The following is a 25,820-nucleotide window of genomic DNA, read 5'->3' on the forward strand; positions in this document are numbered from 1 at the left end:
CCCGTTTGTAATTCATGTGGTGTTAACGTAGAATTCATTTGAAATTGTACATTATTCACAAACATTATTTTCAATAGAAAAACAATATTCTTCTTATTTAATGATCGCAGTTTTAACATTTGATAATGAATATCCGACATGATCACGTGATTATACAGTTTTTCGGGAGAACATTTCGTTATGGCATACATAATGATGTGTAAAGCTTTACGATATTGTTTTGTTTTATAGAAAAGCGAATCTACCATCAGCCATCCAGATACAGCATCATGATAAACATTCGGTGACAAAGTACTAAGACAGACTCTGTACTGTTTATTTTTATCTTTATTGTAACTAAATATTATCCAATGACAATAACTGGCCAAGTTCATTAGACCACTTTGACAGGTACTATACATATAGATGTTTTTATTGAGGATTACTTACGCGAAAGCTGTTTAATTGTATTAAATATATTAAATCTAGTATTTTTTAAATTACTGTCGAAGGTACAATTCGCAAAAGAAAATAACTGGGAGTTGAGCATTTGTTCAACACCATTCGTATATCCTGTATGTGGCTCGATGTTGCCATTCCATCGCGATAAATGAAATTTGATCTGAAAATAAGACGCATCTCCAACCATAGCTTTGCAGCATATATGGTTTCTCTAAAAGTATTTTACGTGCACTTCCCTCTATTTTTCTTTCGATCATATTGTTCTCTGGAATGAAATAGTGCAAGCAAACTGAGTTCTAAAAACAATAAACGAGCCTTTTTAAACATCGCATAAAACAAGGTAAAACAGTATCTGGTTTCCATACTGATTGTGGCAATTCTTCAGATATCCAGAACATAATTGTTTTCAGGAAATATGAACTGAGTAAATCTTTACATTCAGAGTAAATAGTTATAACATCTTTCAAAATTATTTTCAAGAGAGCATAGTACAGTAATTGAGTGTGTGTAAAGCTGTTAATTAATAGTTTTTCACCAACTGAAAAAAATACTCGCCATTCTAAGTGTTCTTTAAGTGTCCGATCGGTACAAAAAGAACTCCATGGTTTACAATACTTTTTTGACATTATCATTTGGCCATGAGTTACTTGACCGTGTTATCCACTGTACGGCAGATGATATCCAAATCTTACAATGTATAGAACAAGCAGCGTCCATATATCCATCTTTGTCAGATAAACACGGCCCATGAAGAATTATAGATGATTTAATTGCGTCTGTTAAGGGAAAGAAACCATTTTTATTTAATTCGAGTCACTATTGAGGTTAAACAAGATGTAATGGTGTGGTTAGAATTTTTGTCGCATTTTAATATGGAATTTTATTTACCAGGGAAGTTGTGGTTCAACAATGAAACTATTGAGTTGTTCACAGACAATGCAGGTAGTCCGTCATTGGGCTGTGGTGCTTATTTTGCTGGGAAATGGACGCAGTTTCGTTGGCCAAAAAATAGGGCAGATTCTGAAGTGATGAAAGATATTACATTTCTTGAACTTTGTTCCTATAATACTGACTTTGTAATCTTGGGGTCTACAATTCAGAAATAATTTTTTTTTGTTTATGATAGATAATCAGGCCCTAGTATCTGTGATCAACAAAAGGAAATCAAAGTCGAAATCAGTTATGAGATTGATTCGTCCCATGGTTTTGTTCACATTATGTAACAATACTCAGTTTAAAGCAAAATATATAGAAGGTATATTCAATGTAATCGCCGATTCTTTATCTCGGTTTCAGATGTGTCGATTCAGAGAAGTGGCACCAGATGCAGAAAAGAAACCTACCAAGATACCTATGAAATTCATAGAAATCATTTCGAGGCTGACATAAATTATTTGTTGCAAAATTCGGTTGCCCCCAGCACACTCAAAACCTATTTAGGTGGATTAGACTCATTTTGTAATTATAGAGGTTACTTTGGCTTGAATCAAAAATGGCCTCTTCAGGATGTTATACTTTTTATAACACACTCGTTCAAAACCGGACTTTCACATTCTACGATAAATTGTATTTATCAGGCATCAGTTTCTTTCATAAATTGAATAATTTGTTTGACAATACACAGTGTTTGGTTGTTCGAAAAATGGTTAAAGGTGTAAGGCGCACGAAATCTCATTTGGGCTCAAGATTACCACTTACTAGAGAACTATTGGGAAAGATTGTAGGTGTACTTCCAAGTTTGTGTTCGTCACAGTTTGAAACTAAATTGTTCACTGCAGCATTTTCATTAGCCGTTCATGGATTATTCAAGGTAGGCAGTCAAGGTATCGCTGTACATACAGTTTTGTTTAATAATGTTAAGGTGTGTGATAAATTGATTCAGGTCTATTTGGCAACATCAAAAACTGACCAGTTAGGAACAGGGAAAGTGTTAACCATTTCAAGCCAATACAATGTTAAAATTTATCCAGTGATAGCATTGAGGTCTTATTTCATGGTTCGTCCGTCTGTTCAAGGACCATTGTTTTGTCACTATAATACTGAACCGTTGACTAGATATCAGTTTTCTGCCGTCCTGAAAAAATCATTGGCTGTTTTAGGATATAAAGGGTCTAATTACAAGTCGCATTCCTTTAGAATATGTATGGCCACTACTCTTTCGATTGAAGGGTATGCAGATGATAATATAAAGATGCTTGGTCGTTGGAAATCTTATTCATCCTATTTAAAATATATGAGGATTCCAGTTAAGGTTGCAATAGGGTAAGGGTTACTTTGTCGTGAATTTCCACACAAGGTTATTTTTCTGTAATTATACTTGTTAAATGTTATTATGTATAGGCTAATATGTGAACACATGACAGCAAGTACTAACTGCTGTTTAAGATTTGCAGGTCTGTCAACAAGAATTTGGATCGTTGGATCTTCCATATTCAAACATGCTTTTTGCACAGCAAGGAATAAACCTGGAATGGTGAATTTAGGTTTGAGCCGATTGGGAGCAATGGTGTGGTGGCAAGGAAGGAGCGGGTTAATTTTGTCTAAAATGAAAGGTCAAATTAACACAATGATTGGATTTGAAGAGCAGCCAGATGTTATAATAATTCACATTTGGGGTAATGACATAGGAAAGATAAGGTTAGGCTATTTGCAATATCAATTAAAGCAGTTTCTGCTTTGGATTTGGGAAAAATACATTAAATCCATGGTGGTTTGGTCACAAATTTTACCGCGCAAAACATGGCGTTATTCTGAAAATAATGCTGCTATGGAGAGGATTAGGGTCCGATTAAATAGCACCATTGCTACTTTTGTTCTGAGAAATGGTAGGTGTTATATACATTATCCAGACATAAAAAAATAATGATAAATTTTTAGTAGAAGATGGCGTTCACCTTACATCTCTCGGAAATGAGGTGTTCTGGAATATTATTCAGGGTGCACTTGAAATCTTTTTGACAAACGGACATGCTGGAAAAACGTTTCCTTGGGTATTTTGTTTTTCTCATGGAATATTATATATTAATTGAATATGATAGAAGTATAGGAATATTATATATTATTTGAATATTATAGAAGTATAGGAATATTATATATTATTTGAATATTATAGAAGTATAGAAATATTATATATTATTTGAATATCTTAGAAGTATATCAGTAAAGTCATCAGATTATCGATATCGTCATACGTTCATTGGTCAATACTGCAGTAATTGTCACAGTTAGGCGCAGCTTAACCCCCCCCCCCCCCACCACCACACCCAAACTTGTGGCGGATGGCCATTCTGTCCAAAACAGGTTTTATCTGGACAGTCCATCGCTGCTTTCGGATAGCATTGTTATATATTATTCACAAATCAATTCAAATATTAGCCTCTGATTTCCAGGGTTAATTTCAATTTAGTCAGTTGAAATCCTAAGCCTCTGATTTCCAGGTTTAATGGATTTTCGTCCTATTCAATTCAGTAGATATGGTCTGCTATTTAAGAACAGTCGGCGACCATCATATATTATATTGGACATTAAATGATAATTTTCAGAAAAAATAAATTGTTTGAAGTTTATAATCTATTAAAATGTGGTCAATTACTGCCAATAACCCTTATATCGTTTTGTCTTTCTGATCATCCAGGATAATAGGATTTAAAACTATATTTTAAATCTCTTTTCCGCAGTGATCTAGTTTATAGTTGTATTTGTGTTAATTAACTTAAAATATTTTCGGTATTTAGCTGCAGCATACGTCACCAAACTCACAGTGACGTACTTCCTTTTTTCAACAACATTTGAAGAGAAAAGACGTGGTTGAAAGGCTTAGAATTATTTCATTTAACATAGATTATAGTAAATAAAATAACAAAAATACCAAACTCCAAGGAAAATTCAAATCGAAAAATCAAACGGCAAAATCAAAAGCTCAAAGTAACGAAGGTAAAACAACTGTCATATATGAAACAGAAAGTATGTAAGCATCAAGAGCTAAAGCATGCGCAAATTGAGGCTTTCTTTCAAAACAGAATTGATATGTAACTTATGTTTTTTTTTTCAAAATCACATTAAGTAATATGAGTGAAATCATCAAATTTCGAATATTGGCAATCACCTAATATGCGACAAAGGTAGCCAGATTCTATGGAATAATCCAAATTTTCGTTTGTTCTTATTATAATTATCGTTAACAGCTTCTACGGAATAACTTATCATGTTCGATAATTATACATTTGCTATGCGAGTTCTTGCACTTATCATGAATGAAGGCATATTTTGTATATTTGGTAACAAATACAGCAATACATATTTACAATATGTACACAACATATCAAAAACAGATTTAGCACATAATTTCTATTGCATGTATTTTGAAAGATATTCCAAGGTCATGTGTTTGTCTTTTTTAACATTTTGATATGAGCGTCACTGATGAGTCTTATGAAGACGAAACGCGCGTCTGGCGTACTTAATTATAATCTTGGTACCTTTGATAACTATTTATTAAGATGATAATGACATAGACATCTAAGGAAATAAGCATACGCTATGGATGGGACCAAATTATCTTCATTCATGTCGCTCATTTGAAGTTCATCTGGTAATAACGTAGACATCCGATCACATAGTATACTATCAACAAACATTTTTTTCAGAAAACAACCAAAACTCATTTTCTTGATAGATGGCAGTTTTAGCATTTGGAACTGAATATCCGACATAGTCATGTGATTGATAACTATTAGCATTTACTATTACTGTGAAAATTGACACCGTATCAGATACATGTACAATGTACACCATTTTGAATTGTTTCGCCATTTTCATTTCATATGTTGTGTTCCCTGTAACAAATAGTGAAATGTTAGGTTTTTCTGCATCTAAATAAATAATTAATTATTATCATTGAATAGAACGTCAATAATGTATATGAAAAAAAAACGTAAAATTTTAACACTTTCGTCGGCACCACAATTTAAAAATAGATACTATAAGTCGAAAAGGCATTATCTAAGGAACAGAATAAGCTTAAAATATTACCTTTATAAATTGTTATTTGGATGGAGAGTTGTCTCATTGGTACCCATACCACTTCTTCCTATATCTATTGAAGTATTGATTGGTTATTAAATTCCTTTTTGGGTTATTCTTTACAAATTGACGGTAAAAGCTAACTCAGACTTAAACTCTATATTTGTATTGGTACTATTTGGGTCTAAATTGAAAGAAAAGAAATCTAGAATCGGCTTAAATTTTGGTAAATGACATTTTATGGGCTATTTAAGTTTTACATGGAAAGAAAAATGGGTGTTATTGAAAATCATATTTACCCTGTATCGTGATAAAAAGAAAAAAATGCTTATATCTAAAATAAATGAACTATTAAGTCAATTCTCAGACATGTTCTGTCAGTTATAAAATAATTGTTTTTCATACAATCTGTTTGCTGTGTTGCTACCTCTTTTTGTAATACAGTCAACCAGTGTTTTTAGTTTTATTCATGTGTGATTTCCTGCCATGTTTTTTATCCAACATATATTTTTGAATGTACTACGTGTTTATGTAAAGGCATAACCTCGAAAAATAATGATGTCAAAATTTTAAAGAAACCTTGGAAAGCTATTATGTGATGACAGATTAGCCTGTAAAATATATACGAAATATATCAAAAATGTCGACTGATATTACAAAACGTTGTTCCAATAACCCTGACCGTCAACCGTGGAATTCACGGTACACTTCATCCAATGCAATAGTGTCGTTACAGATAGTATTTTTTATTTAAAACATTTTTGGATTCGAGCGTCACTGATGAGTCTTTTGTAGACGAAACCGGCGTCTGGCGTATGTACAAAATTTTGTCCTGGTATCTATGATGAGTTTATTTATGTAAGTAGTTTATAACAAAAAAATATTACAGTTATTTCTAATAATTTAATTCTTAATTCCATTTTAAACCGGAGTAAATAATGAAAAACCGTTAATGACGTCACGGTCACATGAAAAAATTATATCTGTGAGCTGATAAACAAAACGACGTCAGCCAATCAGAAGACACGTTACATCGATAAGTAAATTATAATAAAATAACAAAAATACCAAACTCCAAGAAAATTCTCATCGAGAAATCCATTATCGAATGGCAAAATTAAAAGCTCAGCAGTTATCAAAGGTACCAGGATTATAATTTAGTACGCCAGACGCGCGTTTCGTTTACATAAGACTCATCAGTGACGCTCATATCAAAATATTTATATATAAAGCCAAACAAGTACAAAGTTGAAGAGCACTGAGGATACAAAATTCCAAAAGAGGGACGAAAGATACCAAAGGGACAGTCAAAATGTTGTGCCAAATACGGCTAAGGTAATCTATGCCTGGGATAAGAAAATCCTTAGTTTTTCGAAAAATTTAATGTTTTGTAAACAGAAAATTTATAAAAATTACCATATAATTGATATTCATGTCAAACACTACAAACGAAGATAAAACAACTGTCATATATGAAAAATAAAGTATGTAAGCAGCATGACCAGCTTCTATGGAATAGTTCAATTTTTCGTTTGTTATTATCATAATTATCGCTTACAGCTTCTACGGAATAACTTATCATGTTCGATAACCATACATTTGTTATGAGAGTTCTTGCACTTATCATGTATGATGGCATATTTTGCTGAATCGCAATTATGACGAAAAGGGTTAAATAACGTGTCCCCTGTGTATATTGGATTGTTGATTAAACACGAACCACGGTTGACACACCAGTTAAATGCAGCCATGTTACAATTTCCTTTTTGCTTTAAAGTGATGTTTAACTGTCGGCTAATGCAACCAAGAAGACATATAATGGCTTTTGTTTCTCCTCCCCACGCACCATCACTTCGGCGTAATGTATTCTGTTGTGAAACATCTTCTTTGTAACATTGCATCATTTTATTTACCATCCATCTATTTGATCCGAAAGTTCCTTCATCTTTCGATAAAAACAATTTACTTGATTTACTGTTATTACGCATATATTCAAATGGGTTTCTCCAGAAATAAACATCGGAAATGTCTGCCAAAAAAACATATTTGTATCTTTTTGACTGCAAAAATTTCCGATAATGGATAAACCTAAAATCGTTAACTGTAAAGTCAACAGGGACATCAGTTTTCATAAATTTAATCAAAGGTGTTTCATACTTTCGGATAAAGCTTTCTGGTAATGCGTCATGCATAATAACAGTTTTCAGCTTATGATAGAAAACAGTTGTATAAAAGTTTTTAATGTAATTAAAATTTGGACGAATGAAAACATTCCTTTGTGGGTCCTTCTGAGACACAAAGAAGGATGCAAGAACCACGTCTCCGTCATTTGTAATCTCATTGATCAGCAATCTTTGTTGTGTCATGTGATTGGGTATCAGATTTTTCTTATATAATTGATGTTTACTATGGTACATTCTTACGAACTCTGCGTCTGTCCCATTATAATCACTGGTATCCTTATCTTGTACATCATTGCTCCTTTTCGGCGCGGTATTCAATGCGAATTTGTTGAAATAGATTATTGTAATGAACACATATACAGTAACTCCAGTACAAATCTTTGCATTAAAAGCATTTTTCCTTATGTTGAACATATCAATTAAATGAATATGGATTTGTATGCTCTGCTCAATACTCGGAAAACAAAACTGGTACAAGCTATAAGAGCCACGAAACCCACAGAAAACAGTTGTTGATAATAGAAATAAATCATAAGTTATGATTTCAATCCATTCGTCATACGCCTCACAGAATGCACATATGCTACAGTGATGCTTCAGTTATCATTATGTTATATTAAAATTTTATTAGGATTGCCTTCTATTTTTTCAAATGATAAAAACTTTTTTAGTTTAACATGTGTTTAGTTAAAATATATTGATTTATAAACCAACAATTATTGTGGACACAGATCAGTGTAGATAGTTTTGCCCACTACAGTGTTTTCTACACTTATTTTATAAATTTAGGTCCCGATGATTGTCTTCTATTTCTATAAAGGAAAAAAACGTTTTTCTTGAGGTAAACAAGCTAGTGTAAGGTAAAGTAGGAATACATTGCTTTATAAACCAATCATGTTTAATGTCTCATTTAACATTTGGCATATATGTATTACTTTCTTTTTAATATTTTGTACATTTAAGTCTGATTTCATATGTTTCTGTATATTTTGATAAAACATTTTTATTTTTATTTTTTACAAACTGGAGTATTTTAGTAACTTATTCTTAAATACAAAATTCAGCAATTTTAAAAATATTTAGTTAAGATAACAAGTTTTCAAATTTTTACTTATTCATTTTGGTCTATTTTTTTTCTTTGTAATTTCGTGTATGTACGAACTTGTGCACTTTTGTTTCAGCATGTAAAGCGCTTAGAATAATTGTACTTTTATATAATGCGCTATAAAATGCCTTGTTATAATAATAATAATAATAATAATAATAATAATAATAATAATAATAATAATAATTAAAATGAAGAATTCGGTTTGTTTTTTTTGTTTTGTTTTTTTTGTGTGCATTGGTTATTTCGACCACGTGATTCAAAGAATATTTAGAAAGGGACACTTATACATGTATTTACGGTTAATATAAAAAAAATCTTGCATAACGATATGTTTCTATTTACATATATATTGAAGATCAATATTCAAAATCTTGCAAATACCCAGAACGAACTTTTAATTATATTTCCATATTACACTATGAACATATGTGATACAAGATATAAGTTTGTACAAATTATAATTTGTACAGGATTTGTGTACAGTTTAAAAGGTTTTCACACCTACCTTCTGGCAACAGGTGATAAATCTTATAAAATGTATCAGTTTAATGTCTTAAATTTCAAAATCATTTACTTCACCTTAACATTAAGTGCTATTTTCATTGCTCTAAAACAGGAAATGAGGATACCTGAATGGTTTAAATTCTAATCTTTTTTTTTTTTCTTTTTATACCAAAATCATATCCATACAATGCCTTTTTGTATTCTCATAATGTTTTTTTTTTTTTTTTGCATCAATGCTCAGTGTTAGACTGTATCATATGACAGAAATATGCGGGGAAAAAGACTGTGTGCTTACATCTTCCATTTGTGTTAAGTGGTTCATAAAACACTTCTAACTTGTACAAAAAATCTGTACAAAATTACACCTTTACACAACGCATATAAATTAAGTACTTTCAATCTGTTGACATGTGTGATGAAATTGAATTTCGGACTTTGTTTTCGTTCAATATAATCTGAACAGGTCCATATATATATATAGAGAGAGAGAATAATACATGGCAAAATCCGTATCATATGTTGTATCATCCCGAGACATCAATATCAGCCCAAGGGCCTTTAGGCCCGAGGGATGATATTGGTCGAGGGTGATACGGCATGTGATACGGATTTTGCACTGTATTATACACTTTATCATATATTTCAACAGAAGAATATATTATATGAACTGTTTTCTGATCCATAGCACTGGGTTTCCTTCAGTTCTACTTTTGTCTTGTTTCAAAGGCCTTAAAAGAACTTCTCGATTACTTATCCGAAGCACCTGGGTTACCTTACAATTTGCGTGCTGTTGTTTTAAAAATATTTTGTTTATTATTGTATTAATTTGTGTGTTTTGTATTTTTCATAGTTGCATTTAGTGTGCCAAAAAATATGAAAACTTGTCGTTCGTGACGTCACATACAATATGAAAACTCGACGTTCGTGACGTCACATACCAAACAATGACGTCATTCAAAAAATTTACCTATTTTGAGGAAAATTTTTCTTAAGCAAAAAAAAACCAAAACTGACTTTATCATGTTTAGATCTATGTAAAAAAAAAAAAAAAAAAAAAAAAAAAAGTAGGGGTGTGATAAAGGGTATGCGATAAAGGGTGCGCATCAAAGTTGCGCGATATGGATTAAACAGCAGGCTATTTATCACATATGCAAAACTACTGTATTTACTACTAAACATATGATAAATATATATAATGTATTTACCTTGTGAAAAGTTTATATTTGAAACTATGCATGACACTGCACGTAGGGTGGTTAGTATTTTTGTATTAAGTATTATCATTAATATGTTTGGCAGTTTCAAAGTTAAAATCTCAATATGTATAGTTATTGATTATGGACTGATGACGCCGTCAATACGTTGAATATATATGGACCTGTTAAGATTATATTATATATCCTTATTTGTCATATATGTAACATTATACTTGTGACATAAACAAAAGTAACAACAACAATAAAATAACTGAGTTGAACACACACATATCTATATATATACAAGTAAGACTAACTAAGAGTCCCCTGTCCTTAGCTCTAAAGACTGTTTTATAAAGGAACCTGTTTTTTCACTTGGTTTATATTAGAAGGATTTAGTAGGACTACTAGTTTTTGAGTATTAGATAGATTTGGAAACATAGGATTATCTATTGCCATGTCATTAAAAAGTTTTATACGTAAAACATTATTAATTTGACAGTGGAGGAGAAAGTGATTTTCATCTTCTAAGGTTTTACAAGTTGGACATGTTCTATTGTCTCGAGGTATTTTTTAGATATCTGCCCTTCTCAATGAGAAAATTTTGGTCACTAACAAAAACTAATTTTTGTAAATAAACGTCTAGTTTCAAATTTTGGTATTTTAGATAAATTGACCAAGGACGAAATTCGAGATTCAATATAATCTAACAGGTTTATATATAACGTATTGACAGAGTAAAAGTCCTCAATTTATATATTACACAATAATGTAAATAGTATAAATTATAAAAAAGAAGATGTTGTATGATTGCCAATGAGACAACTCTCCACAGGAGACCAAATGACACCGGAATTAACAAATATAGGTCACCATATGGCCTTCAACAATGAGAAACAAGATGAAAAATATTAATATTGACTCAATGCTATATTTTTTGAAAATAATATTGACTCTATGTTACTATCTTAGGCATCATGAAGTCAATTTTATTTTTGAAAATAGTTTAGTTTTTAAACATGTCTTGTTGTCTAAATAAACAATAGGATTGGAAGCAAGTTATAACAACTTAATATTATTCTCCCCAAACAAACACAAATATGAAATATTTCCAGATGGCTGCAGTTATATAATTAAGTACAATATAAAAAATACATATACAATAAATATATGATGATTAAACAGTCACACAGTAACAGGATATTTTAAGAAAAAGCAATATTTATCATAGAATCCATTTTTATGGCATATTATACAGTTATGTAATATGAAACTATGCAATAGATCAAAATATATTTCCCGAGGTATGAATTATATTGCCCGAAGCCAACGGCTGAGGGCATTAGAACAATGAGCTGATCTTCATACCGAGGGAAATATATTTTGATCTATTGAACTGCTGCACATTCAATAACTGTTTTATTACCTAATACATACTGAGTCAGTTCTAACAAATTCTAAGAGATAAAACACATGAAAGTAACAACTGTATTAATTATAATATGTAAGAGGATACATGTACAACCAATACTTTTCAATAAAACAGACATGAAATTAAATCATTAAAGTCAACATATTAAATATTCTTCAAAATTTAATGGCTATACCAAGAACGTTAAAAAGACTCAATTTGATTGGATAACATGAATACCTTTCAACTAATCAGATTTCAGAATAAGAGGTCATAACATGGTTGAGTTCAATACCGTAGCAGCTACGTAGCCGCTACGTAGCTGCTATCAATACGCATCTATGTAGCAGTTAGTCTATAGCTACATGTTCAATAGTCAAAATCTACGTAGCACTACGTAGCAGCTACGATATTAAACGCGGCCCAGGTCAGTGCATTAGACTGCACACAGGTGCAATAGAACGATAACTTCCAGTGCAATAGACCATGGAATAAAAAAAAATGGCAGAAAAATAGCAAATAATAATGAAATATTAATAAAACAGTAAAATAATCTTATATTTCAAAAGGAATTAAATGATAATGTTTTGTTTGAACATCAGCGTTGTCTGTTTCAAATAACATAATTATGTTTAATGACAATAGCAACTAAGCAATGGATATTTGAAAAAAAAATAGCAACGTTGAGTCCATACATGTATGTCATGTTATGTAGTTTTATAAATATTGCACGGACAATGAAAGGAGTTCTTAATTAACCGATTCAAGTGCTCGACAACGCTCGTACTCAATTATAAAGAAATGGAATGTTATTATGTTACATAATTATACTGGTATTTTTTATTGCCAGGTACAAATAAACAGGTAAACCGGAACGTTAACGTTAATCTTCAGAATAAATTTACTTGTTATCTATGATGTGTGTATCATACACAGATATTTATTTAAAACATTTCAGCTGTATGTTAGCAAGGATTATACATGTATAAAACTAGCTTGTTGTTTGGTGCCGTCAAAATCCTAATGTCTACTTCACCGAACAAATTTGCCGGTTCTTTGGCTAACAGTGTCCAAAAAGGGTTTACTGACGTGAGTAGTTAACATAAGTTATTATTAAAGATCATCTTGATTTTTTTTTCTTTTGATAAACATTAGTTAAAAATAGATGAGGTACGGAGACCTATTCCCGACAACTTTAATAACTTATAAAAAAGAAGATGTGGTATGATTGCCAATGGGACAACTCTCCACAAGAGACCAAATGCCACAGAAATTAACAACTATGGGTAACCGTAAGATCTTCAACAATGAGACAATGAGCAAAGCTCATACCGCATAGTCAGCTATAAAAGGCTCCGAAATTACAAATGTAAAACAACTCAAACGAGAAAATTAACGGCCTAATTTTATGTACAAAAAATGAACGAAAAACAAATATGTAATACATAAACAACTACAACCACTTAATTGCAGGATCCTGAATTGGGACAGGCAAAATATATATCAAAATTTCAATTTGTCTTTCTTTAAGTATTCTTGTTAAATTCCAGGGTTCGAATTACGATTCTTACAGACCAAACTATACAGACGAAGCAGCAAATGAAGTAAAACGGATGTTGTATAGTGATACTCAATATGGTATGCTAGTTTGTTTGTTAAATGACTAAATACACTGACGGATCTTAAAAACACAGCGCTAGATTATTCTTTTTAATTTTCATTATCAGATACGCAACTCTTAATAAATAAATCTATCATCATTATCTTCATTATTTACTTCATAGTCTTATTTGCTGTTTGCAAGCTGAATTAAATACATAACTGTTAATTTTCAAATCATGTGGTATGCACCAAAACCCTGTTTTTTACCTTCTCAATGGACGTTTTACCGTCCAAGGCCTATAACCAACGCGTAAAACAGCCAACCATTTCTATTGGTCATGTGTTGTGTTCTGTTTTGTACCTTCTGATTTGACTTCTGTCCCACCCATCACTGTGTGTGTTTGGCAATACTCAACTGTAGTTTAAGTTAAAGGACAGTCGAATCTTTGGTATTTCTTTGTTTTGTATATGTTGCCTTTAATTTAATGTGTTAGAGCTTTTGATTTTGCCATTTGATTATAAGCATTCTGTTTTGAATGTTCCCTGGAGTTTATAGGCTGGTGTTTTCTTATCTAAAACTTCTTAAATATAAAAAAAAATATTAGAAGACGTGGTATGATTGTCAATGAGACAATTCTCCACCACAGAGAAAATAATGTAAAAGTAAACAACCGTACGACCTTCAGCAATGCAAAAAACATGCCGCAGTCTTATGTCAAAACTGTATTGATATTACAGCCAATTTTATATAATGGGTAGGCAAAGGTAATATCTTCGGTTTGCTTGCTTGCTAGCTGAACCATGAAGTTATTATTAGGTTAGGTAAACTGTAGGCTAGTCCGACAGACTTACCCATATATCTGTCTATAGGACTAGTCACTAGACTACTTCGAAAGGAGGTAGTATATCTTACCTAATAATGACTTCACGGTTCAGCTAGCAAGCAAGAAAACCGAAGATATTACATTTGCCTACACACTCATTTTTTACAGATTCAGGCATGACAGTCCTAGAGCTTGGTGCTGGAACTGGAAAATTTACACAGAAAATAACTTCAAAGTTAAGCGATGTAAGATCGATGTAATCCTTAAAGATAAAAGGGGTGTAGGATATAAGGGATTAAAAGTGCATATGTGGGATATAGGGGTAAAAAATTCAAATTGGATACATGTATGTAGGCCCATTTTAGTGGGAATTTTCACTATTTATAGATATAGGAAGATGTGGTGTGAGTGCCAATGAGACAACTCTTCATCCAAGTAACAATTTTAAAAAAGTAAACCATTATAGGCCAATGTACGGCCTTCAACACGGAGCCTTGGCTCACACCGAACAACAAGCTATATAATTATTGGGCTCCAAAATTACTAGTGTAAAACCATTCAAACGGGAAAACGTATATATTGCACCCTGTACAAGTTTTTACATGCACATGATGAAATAAAATATATTGCATATAAAATAATATACATGTATAGTAAGTATAATGACTGAATAATTGATTGAAGTAAATATTTTTTTAGTTTGTTCAAGTTCATGAAAGGTCTCATCTCAGCTTTAAAAAAAACATATTAGTGGTAGTATAAAATGGTCTTATAATTTTTTGCCTTCAGATTTTTGTCTCTTTATATCGACGATTACACGATCAAATATTCATCTCATCATAATTCAAAGTCATGCACGATTATATTTCTGTCAATGTATCTGTCAACACTTTTTTTATTCGAATCTTTTGACAATGCGGTCACAACAGATGTTAAAATTTGCAGGAAAGGTTTTCTGTAGATTTGTCATGCATTTTACATTAGCAACTTTATTTCCTTTCAATAGTATGAAAAATAAAAAGGACTTTGATAAGACTTTCCAATGTCCTTTATATATACTAATATTTTGAAAAGAAATATATGGGTTAGCCGCAATTCTTTTTTACAATATGGATAAAACTTAAAGATTCTGAATTACTGATAAAAATATGATTTTTTTTCAGACAGTAACTGTTACCTACATTGCGACAGAACCAATGTCAGATTTTCTCAAAATTTTGAAAAAGAACTGCCCTGAAGTTGAGACAAAGCAGTGTGCAACAGAGAAACTACCTATAGACGATGGGTCGATAAAGGTATCAAACCAAAATATTCTTCACTCGTAACAGAAGCCTTGGTACAGTCTCGGTGGTATATAGAATTAAGTGGTTTGGTATGCCAATGAGATAACTAGGCATGGACCAAATGACAAAGTTTTGAATGATAATGAAACTGGTCGATGTATGGTCTTCTTATAAATCCGTGCGCTTTTAAAGGCGTAGAGCTTCCAATGCTTCATATAAAGCGATTCATATAAAACGTGTTTCGGTAATATTAGTTATCTTGGTGTAATCAGGGGTGTACAGAATTTTACACCGTTGTTGAAAATTCATACACCCTGAGGCGTAGCCGAATGGGTGTATGAATTTTCAACAACGGTGTAAAATTCCGTACACCCCTGATTACACCAAGATAACGAATTTATTTCTTATGAACATTTCCTTTACTAATTTGAAACCAGGATGTAAAATTGAAAAAATGGTAATGAAAAATTTACAGTGTAACATTTTTTCAATGTCCATGTTGCTGCGCATTGTAAAATACTTTTTACTTAATTTTTGGAAAAAGTCAGAAAAAAAAATTTTCTTGAGTTTTCTGGAAAAAATTTTTTTTAAATATTTTTTAAAATTTTTGAAAATTTTTTTTTTTTTTTTTAAATTTAAACATTTTATTTTGATAATTTCTTTTTTTGAATTTTTTTTTTTTTTTTTTTTTTTTTTTATCTTGGCAAAAAAAAATAAAAAATTCTGAAATTTTTGGCAAACTTTTATTTATCCCGGGGTGAACCAGGGTAGGGTGTTATTTACACCGGGGTAATTAACCAATCAGATTGCAGTATTTTTGCTGCATAAGAAATGAACGCTTTTACCTCCAAATAAATTTGAAAAAGAGGCATGAAATTCTAGAACAATGAATGGAATACATAGTAAACGCTCTTTACATGTGAAATCCTATTTCGTAGTCTTAAGCTTTAAAACTGAGGTAGTATTTTGGGTATTTTTATGCATTTTAGTTTTGTTGTCTACTCCAATATGAAAATATTTTCTCTATTTCATAAACATATAGACATTTCTATAAAAAAATATGACTCTGTGAGATCTTTAAGAAATTTATACGAATAAAAAAAAAGTAACCATCATATTTTGCATGAAGTGTAGAAGTGTTTCATGCTGTAAATACTATGGCCTTTGCTTTATCTTGCAATCTGTCTACTATAATGTACAACTATATTCTCTTGTTACCCCGCTTCCATGTTGAGCAAGCGATAAAAGTTGATATTTCTGTCAGTGTTACAGTATAGTGGGGTCCTCTTGGCGGTCTGCATTTAAACTATTCGGGTCCTCTTGGCGGTCTGCATTTAAACTATTCGGGTCCTCTTGGCGGTCTGCATTTAAACTATTCGGGTTCTCTTGGCGGTCTGCATTTAAACTATTCGATTTCTTTGTGTAAAAAAAACAACTATTCAGATTTACCCAACCAAATTAAAAGCTTTAAGTGCTTGGTGTAAATTTCAGGAGAAAATGATTAATGCTCATTGTCGGATATATGAAATTGATTTATACTCGGCGAGCCTCGCTTTTCGTCATGTTTTTAAATTCAAAGCTCGACAAATAAATTTGATATTTTCCTACAATGTGCATATATTGTACATATTTCATTTCGTATAAATTTCTCAAAACACAGCATTTAATTTATATATTTACTGATTTGCGAAATAAAAACATGATGTGCATATTTTGAATCTGGAGGAAAACTTAAAACACAAAACCTCGACAAAAAGTTTCTAGTGGAATGAAAGTAGTATTAATTACGTCATATAAACGAAGATGACAAAATCAAAGTAGGAAGCTCGTAAAATATCAAATTTCAATAATTTAAAAAAATGTTTTTATCCGAATCCTATTAAAAGAAATACACAAAACAAACCATAGAAAAATTAATACTGAGCAACTAAAACACTACCAAAATCCAAAATGCCATAAAAGGATAAACAGATCCTCTTCCGCATGTGGCTTTTTCGAAATATTTTGCTCACAGCCTATGTGGCATATACGAAATATCTTGCTCACAGCTTATACTGAATCAAATATATAAATTTTGAATTGAATTAAATATGCTTTAATTATTGTTTCTATAGAGTATTGTTGCTGCACAGTCTTTTCACTGGTTTTCGACAAAGACATCCTTGGATGAAATGCATCGTGTCCTTGCTGAAAATGGAAATGTTGGTATGGGTAATCCGTATGAGGGTCTTAACTTTTAAAGAAATTTCATTTCGGTCGGTCGTTATCGACACTTTACCTGAATTTGTTTTTTTAAATCTCTTATTAGATTGATATATTTGTACTGACTTCGAGTTCAATTTCTTAAAATTCTCTACAGTAATGGTTACAGGCGTGATACACTCCACAATTCAATTAAAAAAATCAAATGGCAGACGATTTGAAATACTGACTGGCAAATCAGTAATGTTAATTTGATTTTAATAAAAGATGATACTTCATAAAAGGTACCTGTAACGAGTGTTGTTTTCTGATGTATTTGTTTCTTTGATCGATAGTTTCCAATCAGTCACTTATTCCACGCGGTGCTATCCATGTAATGTATTTCTCGGTGTTGTTACAGTGTAGTCTTTTGGTTATAAGCTATTTTGGAGGAGTTGCATCTTGTTTTTGATGTGGACTTACCAGAAGGTTTCGTGATTCCTGTTTAATGTTTAAGACCACCTACATATGATTCGTCTGTTCTTATCACTTATTCATTGTAGAGAATGTCTTTGTTTGTTTTTTAATGATTTTGAAATTGCGACTTTTGGAATATATCACAGGCGCTTGGGTATATGATACAGATTTTTTAAAAATATTTTTACTTTAGTATGGATAGTAAAATTTAGTATTTTCTCTAAGTCGTTTAAATCACTCGAAACTAGGTGAGACATGCACAGAAGTGATAGATACGTATTATAAATATAGAAAATTGAATATTTTAATCAACAAAAAAAATATAAAACTGAAAAATCAAAACTGTATGCCCTTATCTTCAATTTATTCTGTTTGGAATATTTTGAGTGCATGTATTCAGGCGGAAAGTTCCTCATTGGCAACCATAACTTCACATTTCAACTGTTTAACTTCAAGTACAAATTATTTACGTTCAATTAAATGTAATGCAGAACAAATTTTAAAAATATCCCCTTTTCTTTCAAAACAAGTTGAATGGAGGGTTGTTTCATTGGCAATCATACCCCATCTTCATATATCAATTTACATGCAAATGTTGCATTTTATAATTTTAATCACTGTTATTAATCAATTTCAGTTTTACTGTGGAATTTCAATGACCGAAATGTGGATTGGATCAATCAACTTCTCAATAGGATTGACAAAAATAGAACTGATCCTTGTCGGTACCATGGGAAGGAATGGAAAACAGCTATTGATGCTCATCCAGGATTCATGTTTGTAGAACAGAAAATAACACAAGGACAGGTTTTCAAGGTATCACAAATATAATTTCAACATTAATATAAAGACTTGATATAGAATTTGTAAAGACAAAATATACTAAAAGGGCAAAGAAATTGGTCTATGCTTTCTCTATACGATTAAGCTGGATACAAAATCAGCAAAAAGAAGTATAGACTAAAGGCTATTGAAAACCAAAGTTAAACAATGCGTACATGTATTTGAACAGTAAAAAAATCTTGTTTGATATGATACAACCGTTGTTTTATTTTGAGAAAAGACCCATGTAAGAAGTAAACAAATCAAATTTGAAGAGCTCATTTTGTTTTCTCTTCGAATGAGGATTTCTTGGGTTTTTTTCCAGATATCTGACCAAGTGTCCATATGATAGATCAACCTTGTAAACATGATTCCTTTGTATATAAGATACTGAGATGTGGTCTAATTGCCAATGAGACAACAGTCCATGGGTCCAGATGATGTAGATTTAAGCAAATATAGTTCACCGTACACAAGTTGTTTTTGCAGTTGTTACACAGTATTGTGTGATTGTGCATCGTATGCAAAATAACAACAAGGTTTTGAGTTTATCACTGCCGGTTCAATTAAAAAAAGAGGATAAATGGTGATTTTAAGTGTTAATTATTTATTGAAAGATGAATGGAAGCTAGTAAAGATTTTAATCAGTTTCGACATTTATTTTTGCCATAATTGAAAAAAAAAATAGCTTCCGACCTCAAATGTGGCGTCTGGCCAATCACAAATTCTATACAGGTATTACCCTTAGTATGGTATATTTTTGGAGTTGGAGTAAAATTCGGTTTGCTTGGAGTCCGAATAATGTGTCTGATTGAGGAGGGGAGCGGTCTCGGTGGCTAGTGGCAGAGGCGGATTTAGAGGGGGCAGGGGGCCCGGGCCCCCTCTTTTTGTGAAAAAAATTGGTTGCTTATATATATATATATATATATATATAGGGAATCACTGAAGCGTGACTGGAGCGGAGCCTCCCTTAGGCAGTCAGTGGGCCCCCACTTATGAAAATTTCTAGATCCGCCAGTGAGTGGTCTAAGTAGTCTTACTACTGTAACGATATCAAGTCAACATTTAGGTTCTGAGTTCGAATCCTGCACTTGGCAGGTACATCCGGCTCCAAATTAAACTGACTAGGATTGTATTTTTTTCTGCCGCAGGTCGGTTAATCTCTCTGAGCACCTCGGTTTGGTCAACCAATAAAAAATGAACCCCCACAAAAAAGTCAACAGTGCTGAAAGTGGCGTTAAAATCCTTTAAATCATTCAATAAATCGATAAGGGAACAAATCCACCCCAGCATGTCGATCTAGAACAAAGAACGGTCCATGATTCTGATATCGTGTTGATGAACTTGTAATATTTGCGACTGGAAATTAAATCTCGAGTCAATGGAATCACAACTCATTTGTACATATAATCAGGTAAAAACATTTCAGTAATAAAGCTGACTAAGTTTTTCTTACTCACTTTGTGATTTTGCATCCATTTACTTTTTGTATTTGTCAATTTAGGGCGATGTGGAGTTTATGCTTCGACACTGTTCAACGCATAGTGGATTACAAAAACTTGAGGAAAAGGATAAAGAAACGGAATTAGATGAAATCCGTAAAATTTTAACAACACATCCGGAAACTAAAGGGAAAGACATCATAGAATTTCCGTTTTTTACAGATATATATTTATACAGAAAAGTTGCCAAGAAATAAACAGAGACTTACGCCTTCGGCGGATATCGTAGCCGGGAGATAATACCAAAGCTCATATTGAAAATGATATGTTTAAATCCATAAATAAAGTATTTTTTATTACCGCATCATCATTGTACTTCATTGAGTCTAGAGACCTCGGTTGCTGAGTGGTCTAAGAAGTCGAATTACTTTATCGCTAGCCTGTCAACAATTAGTCTCGATTACCCAGACGCATATTTAAATATAGCGTCTGGGGTGATTAACCGGACTGGTCAAATATTTATAGGGGGCGTAACAAATAATTAAATATAGAACATATCTATAAATAGCACTTCCGTTATCCCCAACATAATTTAAAAAAAACCAACAGCATAAAACAGTGTAGTATATGTACATGTATATGACATTCTTCTCTATGTTGCCCAACTAACTTGCTGGTGGTAAAACGTCAAATAAATAAAACTGCTTAAAAAAACATTTCACACGTATTCCTGTTCCCGGACTTCTTGTCTGAAACCACAGGCCTTAAATGCGATATATTTAGGTACAAAAATGTATCATAGGAATTTTTTTTCTTCGACAAGTGCCTGTGTCTGAAACTGAGTGATTTATTAACATGTAATAAAGATCTAAGAGTCAAAATTAAGCTTTAATTGGCCGTGCTTAAATATATTCAGATATTTTTTTTCGTTGATTAAAAGTACTTTATATAAGTTTTACTCTTTTTTTGTCATGGTTTTTATCTTCGACTTGATCATTAACTACTTTTTTAGTTTTTGGCTGGTTGTGTCACCCCTCAGGCTGGTTTCCCCATTACCTGGGTACCGCAGACGGCGGCACCCAAACGCCCTCCTCGATTTATTCTGAGGCCTAGTTACGGCCCTGTGTAACTGAATATTATAGCACTCGTCATAGGCAGGGGCGGATCCAGCCATTTTAAAAAGGGGGGTTCCTAACCCAGGACAAAAGGGGGGGGGGGTTTCCAACTATATGTCCCCATTCAAATGCATTGATCGTTTAAAAAAAGGGGGGTTCCAACCCCCGGAACCCCCCCTCTGGATCCGCGCCTGATAGGCGGATCCACCCAATTTTTTTCGTAGGAAAAATGTGGTTGATTATGTAGGGAAACACTGTAGCAAGAGTTTGTGTAGTTCCCCTCTCTAATAACAAGTTCTGGATCCGCCACTGTGCGTGTATAGAGGATACCACGCTCTCTGTACACTTCAAAAGGGATCCGTAGGTTGACCGTTATACTTAAACTATATTTCTTCTTCAATACAATATACCCTTACTTTTCAGTGAGTCATAATTTCTTCAACCCGTGTATTACCTCCTTTATATAATTATTGTTAATTTCTTTTTCATCATGAACATTACCATTATTTACCACAAGCCGATAAAAAAGTAACCAAAGATTAAACTATTTTATTTTATTGCACACCTGTCCACTTTATTCCCTTATCTTCATACTATAAAATACCATTATTCTCTCTTTGTATTTTATTACATCGTCCTAAACATACATGAAATATTTGTCACTGGACGTTAAGCAACGAACCATCAGTATATTGTGTCACTGTTAGTCTCTATTCTTTATTTTTTATCCATTTTTGCTTGTTTTGTCTCATTATTCTCATTTCTGTAAATTCCTGTAATAACTTAGGGACGACATCAAAAGATCAATGTAAGATAAAAAAAACTTAATTCAAATAGTTTGGGGGTGGGGGTTGAACTGCTGCAAGATTTGGCTATCCGGCATTGATTTTTACATATATCCATATGGGTCAATCAATTTTTCCCAAATTAAGTTAAGAGGGGGTTAGGGGGGTCAGTGACAACAGTGGCGGATGCAGGAATTTTCGAAAGGGGGGTGCTAGCCCAGGGCAAAGGGGGGGGGTGCAGGGGGGGTGCAAACATATGTCCCGATTCAAATGCATTGATCGGCCAAAATAAAGGGGGGGTGCGGACCCCCGGAACCCCCCCTCTGGATCCGCCACTGGACAAAACTAGGTGAATTAAGTTTTGTATCCTTCATTGTACTTTTGATGTCGTCCCTTATGTCCTTTTTTTATAAATCTGATGCACTCACCTTACCAAAAAGCACACATCAAGTTACATCTATGTAAAGAAAAACATCTCATAAAAATACTATAAGATTGCGTATGTAGAAAAACTTCCTTAACAGGTATAACTGGCAGATCAGCAAAATCACACAATAAGCCAACTCAATTTTTATTTACAAAAGTAACTGATCTTTAAACTGCAAACGACAGAATAGTCTGAATGTTTCTTAGCTGTTTCACCAATAATCGCCTAATCCTTTAAGGAAGAAAATATGTAGGAACCAACCTTCACACAAAACCACTTTGCAAGCGTAGCCCGTGTCCATGGAGAAATATAGAACTTAAACAGTCAGTCATGAAACCCAATACTCTTTGAATGCATGTTTGAATCATGTACATGGAAAAGATGGAATGGGATTTATCTCATACTGCATAGTAACTTTAAAAAAAATTAACTCAAAAGTGTATTCTAATTCTCCAACTCTTATAATATCCATCATGTATTAGCATGCAATAAAGGATAGATTCACAAGAACAAAAACTTCTCACGTAAACCTTTTAAATAAAAATAAGGAAATTGGTATGATTTCTAACGAGGTAACAACCCAGCAGAGTTCAAATGACATGGATATACGCAAATGTGATCACTGCATGACCTTCAATATCAAGAAAACTCCGTATCATATATTCAACTATAAAAAGACCCCACATGAAAATGAGATACAATTCAACCGTAAAAACTAACTCTTTAATTGTTCATATGATTTTTAATTTGTTAATACAAATCTAATTTCCCTACCATGTCTGACAACAATGTGTTTCTTGATGTTTGTTTCATTTAATCAATATACGTCTGTGTATTTTTTTCGATATGTGGCGGCTGTCAAAATAATGTATACCTAACATGTTTGGTAATGTGATCTATTTATACTGATTGATGCTTCAGTAATTAAAAAAAATCTTTCGGTTTGAACTTTGTTCTTATAAAATTGAAGCATCATACAATGAAAATCCTGAATATTACATGTTTTTTAATTCTTCACATTTTACACATAAAATCTGTGTCCATAAATCATCATTGGTTTGTCTACAAAAGAAAGTAAATAGTAAAATCATATTAATTTTTAGTCACCAGCATAGCATATATATATGGGGAAAAAATTGTTTAAAAAAACCATCATAGAAATATATTGTATAAATGATTGTCCTGGGGCGAGCTGAATCCCGCATCAGGGTGCAAGATTGTATTGCTGCGTTGAAGACCCGACCCATTGGTGGCATCGAACTGTTTACTGCTTTTTTCTCGGGTTTCCCAGTGTCTCTTTGACACATTCCCTGTTTATTTTCTCTTTCCAAATCATGCATGGATTTTTCTAATTTTTGAAGGCGATACAGTTGCCTATAATTACTCACATCCAATTGATTTGAACTTGAGTGGATAGTTCACATTGGTATTCACACCACATCGATTCTCCTTATTTGTGTAATACATGTATTGAGCTTTTGGCAATTTTATCTTCACTTTTTGTTTTAGTCTACATGATAAACTGTTAATCATGACGATATCTAGACTACTTTTGGTATTTTATGGCATTGGATTCACTGGTTGCTGCCTCATTTACACCTCTTTTCATTGATGCTGAATATATTGTTTAACTGTCTTTTGTTTTGCAGAAAATTGAATGTACAACTCATTTTGACGTCTTTGACCATTTAGTATAAAATCTTCTAGCATCATCTAGATACACTTTGTTTGTTTTTCTTTGAAAGTGTACATCATTGTGTATCTCTCCTACCCCCCTTTTTTTATTTACACATATCAAGATTTAGATAGATACAACAAACATATCTTGGATGAAGGTGAAATTTCGGCGTCTAAGCAGTTTTCCATCAAGTATTTATAAAGTTAACGATACTAGTACACATCAACCCAAAATGTATTTATAACGTATACGACTGATCGAGTGGTCCCAGTCAACATAACGTTACAATTGACATTTATTGTATAATTATAAACTCGTTTTCGTTGCACGGACATGCATGAAAGAATATAACTACTACTTGCAATTTATGTTACAGTGTGTGTTGTTATAACATCTTACCAAGGTTGGATGTGCTGGTTTTTACTTCGCCTCCATGTCCATGTAAGCCATGCTGTATGGTGTTTTCCATGAATTGTATGTCGTCACAAAAATATATCATAAATAGCTTTAAACAACAATCGGTACACTCGGGCTTTTCAATAATATTATCGTAATGTCATTTCTTCCGAAGTCAATAACCAACTTCTTGGTTATTCGTCTTGGACATTATCTTTGACAACAAGCTAAAAAAGACGATACTATTCCGAATGTCATAAATTACCATTTTTATATCACTTGTCATCCAGACGCTCTACTTTGAAAAATAAAGCGGCTGGATGATCGAGACTAGTCAACAATGAGATAGTGAGTTTAAATCCCGCACGTGACCGGTCTGTTCGACTCCAATCTTACTTTTTTAATAGAATTGTCAGTTTTCCACCGAAGATCGGTGTTTCTCTCAAGGCCCTCATGCTTCTTCCATCAATAAAAACTGACCGCCACTAAATAGCACAATAGTCAGTTAATAATCATATGATTCAATTAATTTTTTCATCGCTATTTGCATTAATTTTGACTTCGGTTATTGTATTGTCGTACACTATAAATTCAAATTTTGTTCAGCGTTCCTTTACAGCCGATTCCGATGAGTGTGTATGTAAATTTAATATATTTGGTTAGCTTGCTTGCTAGCTGAACCGTGAAGTCATTTTTATGTAAGGTAAACTACCCTTCTTTCGTAGTAGTCTAGTCCTACAGACAGATAGATTGGTTATCTGTCAGACTAGTCTACTCTTAAAGGAGGGTAGTTTACCTTACCTAATAATGACTTCACGATTTCGCTAGCAAGCAAGCTACATGTAACCAAAGACATTGCCTTTTCCTACAAACTCATTGGAATAGACCACTTTCGAGTTCATCCGTCACAGGAGAAAACTTGT

At 32.6% G+C, this 25,820-nt stretch overlaps 1 protein-coding gene and 1 long non-coding RNA gene across 2 annotated transcripts; one reads left to right on the top strand and one right to left on the bottom strand.

Annotated features, from left to right (window-relative positions):
- Positions 1-12,735: 12,735 nt before the first annotated feature.
- On the top strand, positions 12,736-20,860 carry LOC143047430 (uncharacterized). Its single transcript, XM_076220491.1, has 7 exons — positions 12,736-12,954; positions 13,416-13,503; positions 14,460-14,536; positions 15,455-15,586; positions 17,689-17,779; positions 18,870-19,048; positions 20,559-20,860. The coding sequence occupies exons 1-7, from the start codon at positions 12,847-12,849 to the stop codon at positions 20,751-20,753; spliced, it is 870 nt and encodes a 289-aa protein (XP_076076606.1). The 5' UTR covers positions 12,736-12,846; the 3' UTR covers positions 20,754-20,860.
- A 2,952-nt stretch (positions 20,861-23,812) lies between these two features.
- On the bottom strand, positions 23,813-24,989 carry LOC143047431 (uncharacterized). The gene is made up of 2 exons (XR_012969548.1): positions 24,901-24,989; positions 23,813-23,885 (listed from the first exon to the last, which is right to left on the bottom strand). It is a non-coding gene; the product is annotated as an uncharacterized LOC143047431 (long non-coding RNA).
- Positions 24,990-25,820: the final 831 nt, after the last annotated feature.

This window comes from Mytilus galloprovincialis, chromosome 10, assembly GCF_965363235.1.
Source record: "Mytilus galloprovincialis chromosome 10, xbMytGall1.hap1.1, whole genome shotgun sequence".
Lineage (NCBI taxonomy): Eukaryota > Metazoa > Mollusca > Bivalvia > Mytilida > Mytilidae > Mytilus > Mytilus galloprovincialis.

Excerpts from the sequence above, each read along its gene's own strand:
- LOC143047430 (XM_076220491.1), top strand. The coding sequence starts at position 12,847 with ATGTATAAAACTAGCTTGTTGTTTGGTGCCGTCAAAATCCTAATGTCT. Across the intron at positions 13,504-14,459 it reads GTATAGTGATACTCAATATG|ATTCAGGCATGACAGTCCTA; the intron begins GTATGCTAGTTT and ends CATTTTTTACAG. Across the intron at positions 19,049-20,558 it reads CACAAGGACAGGTTTTCAAG|GGCGATGTGGAGTTTATGCT; the intron begins GTATCACAAATA and ends TTGTCAATTTAG.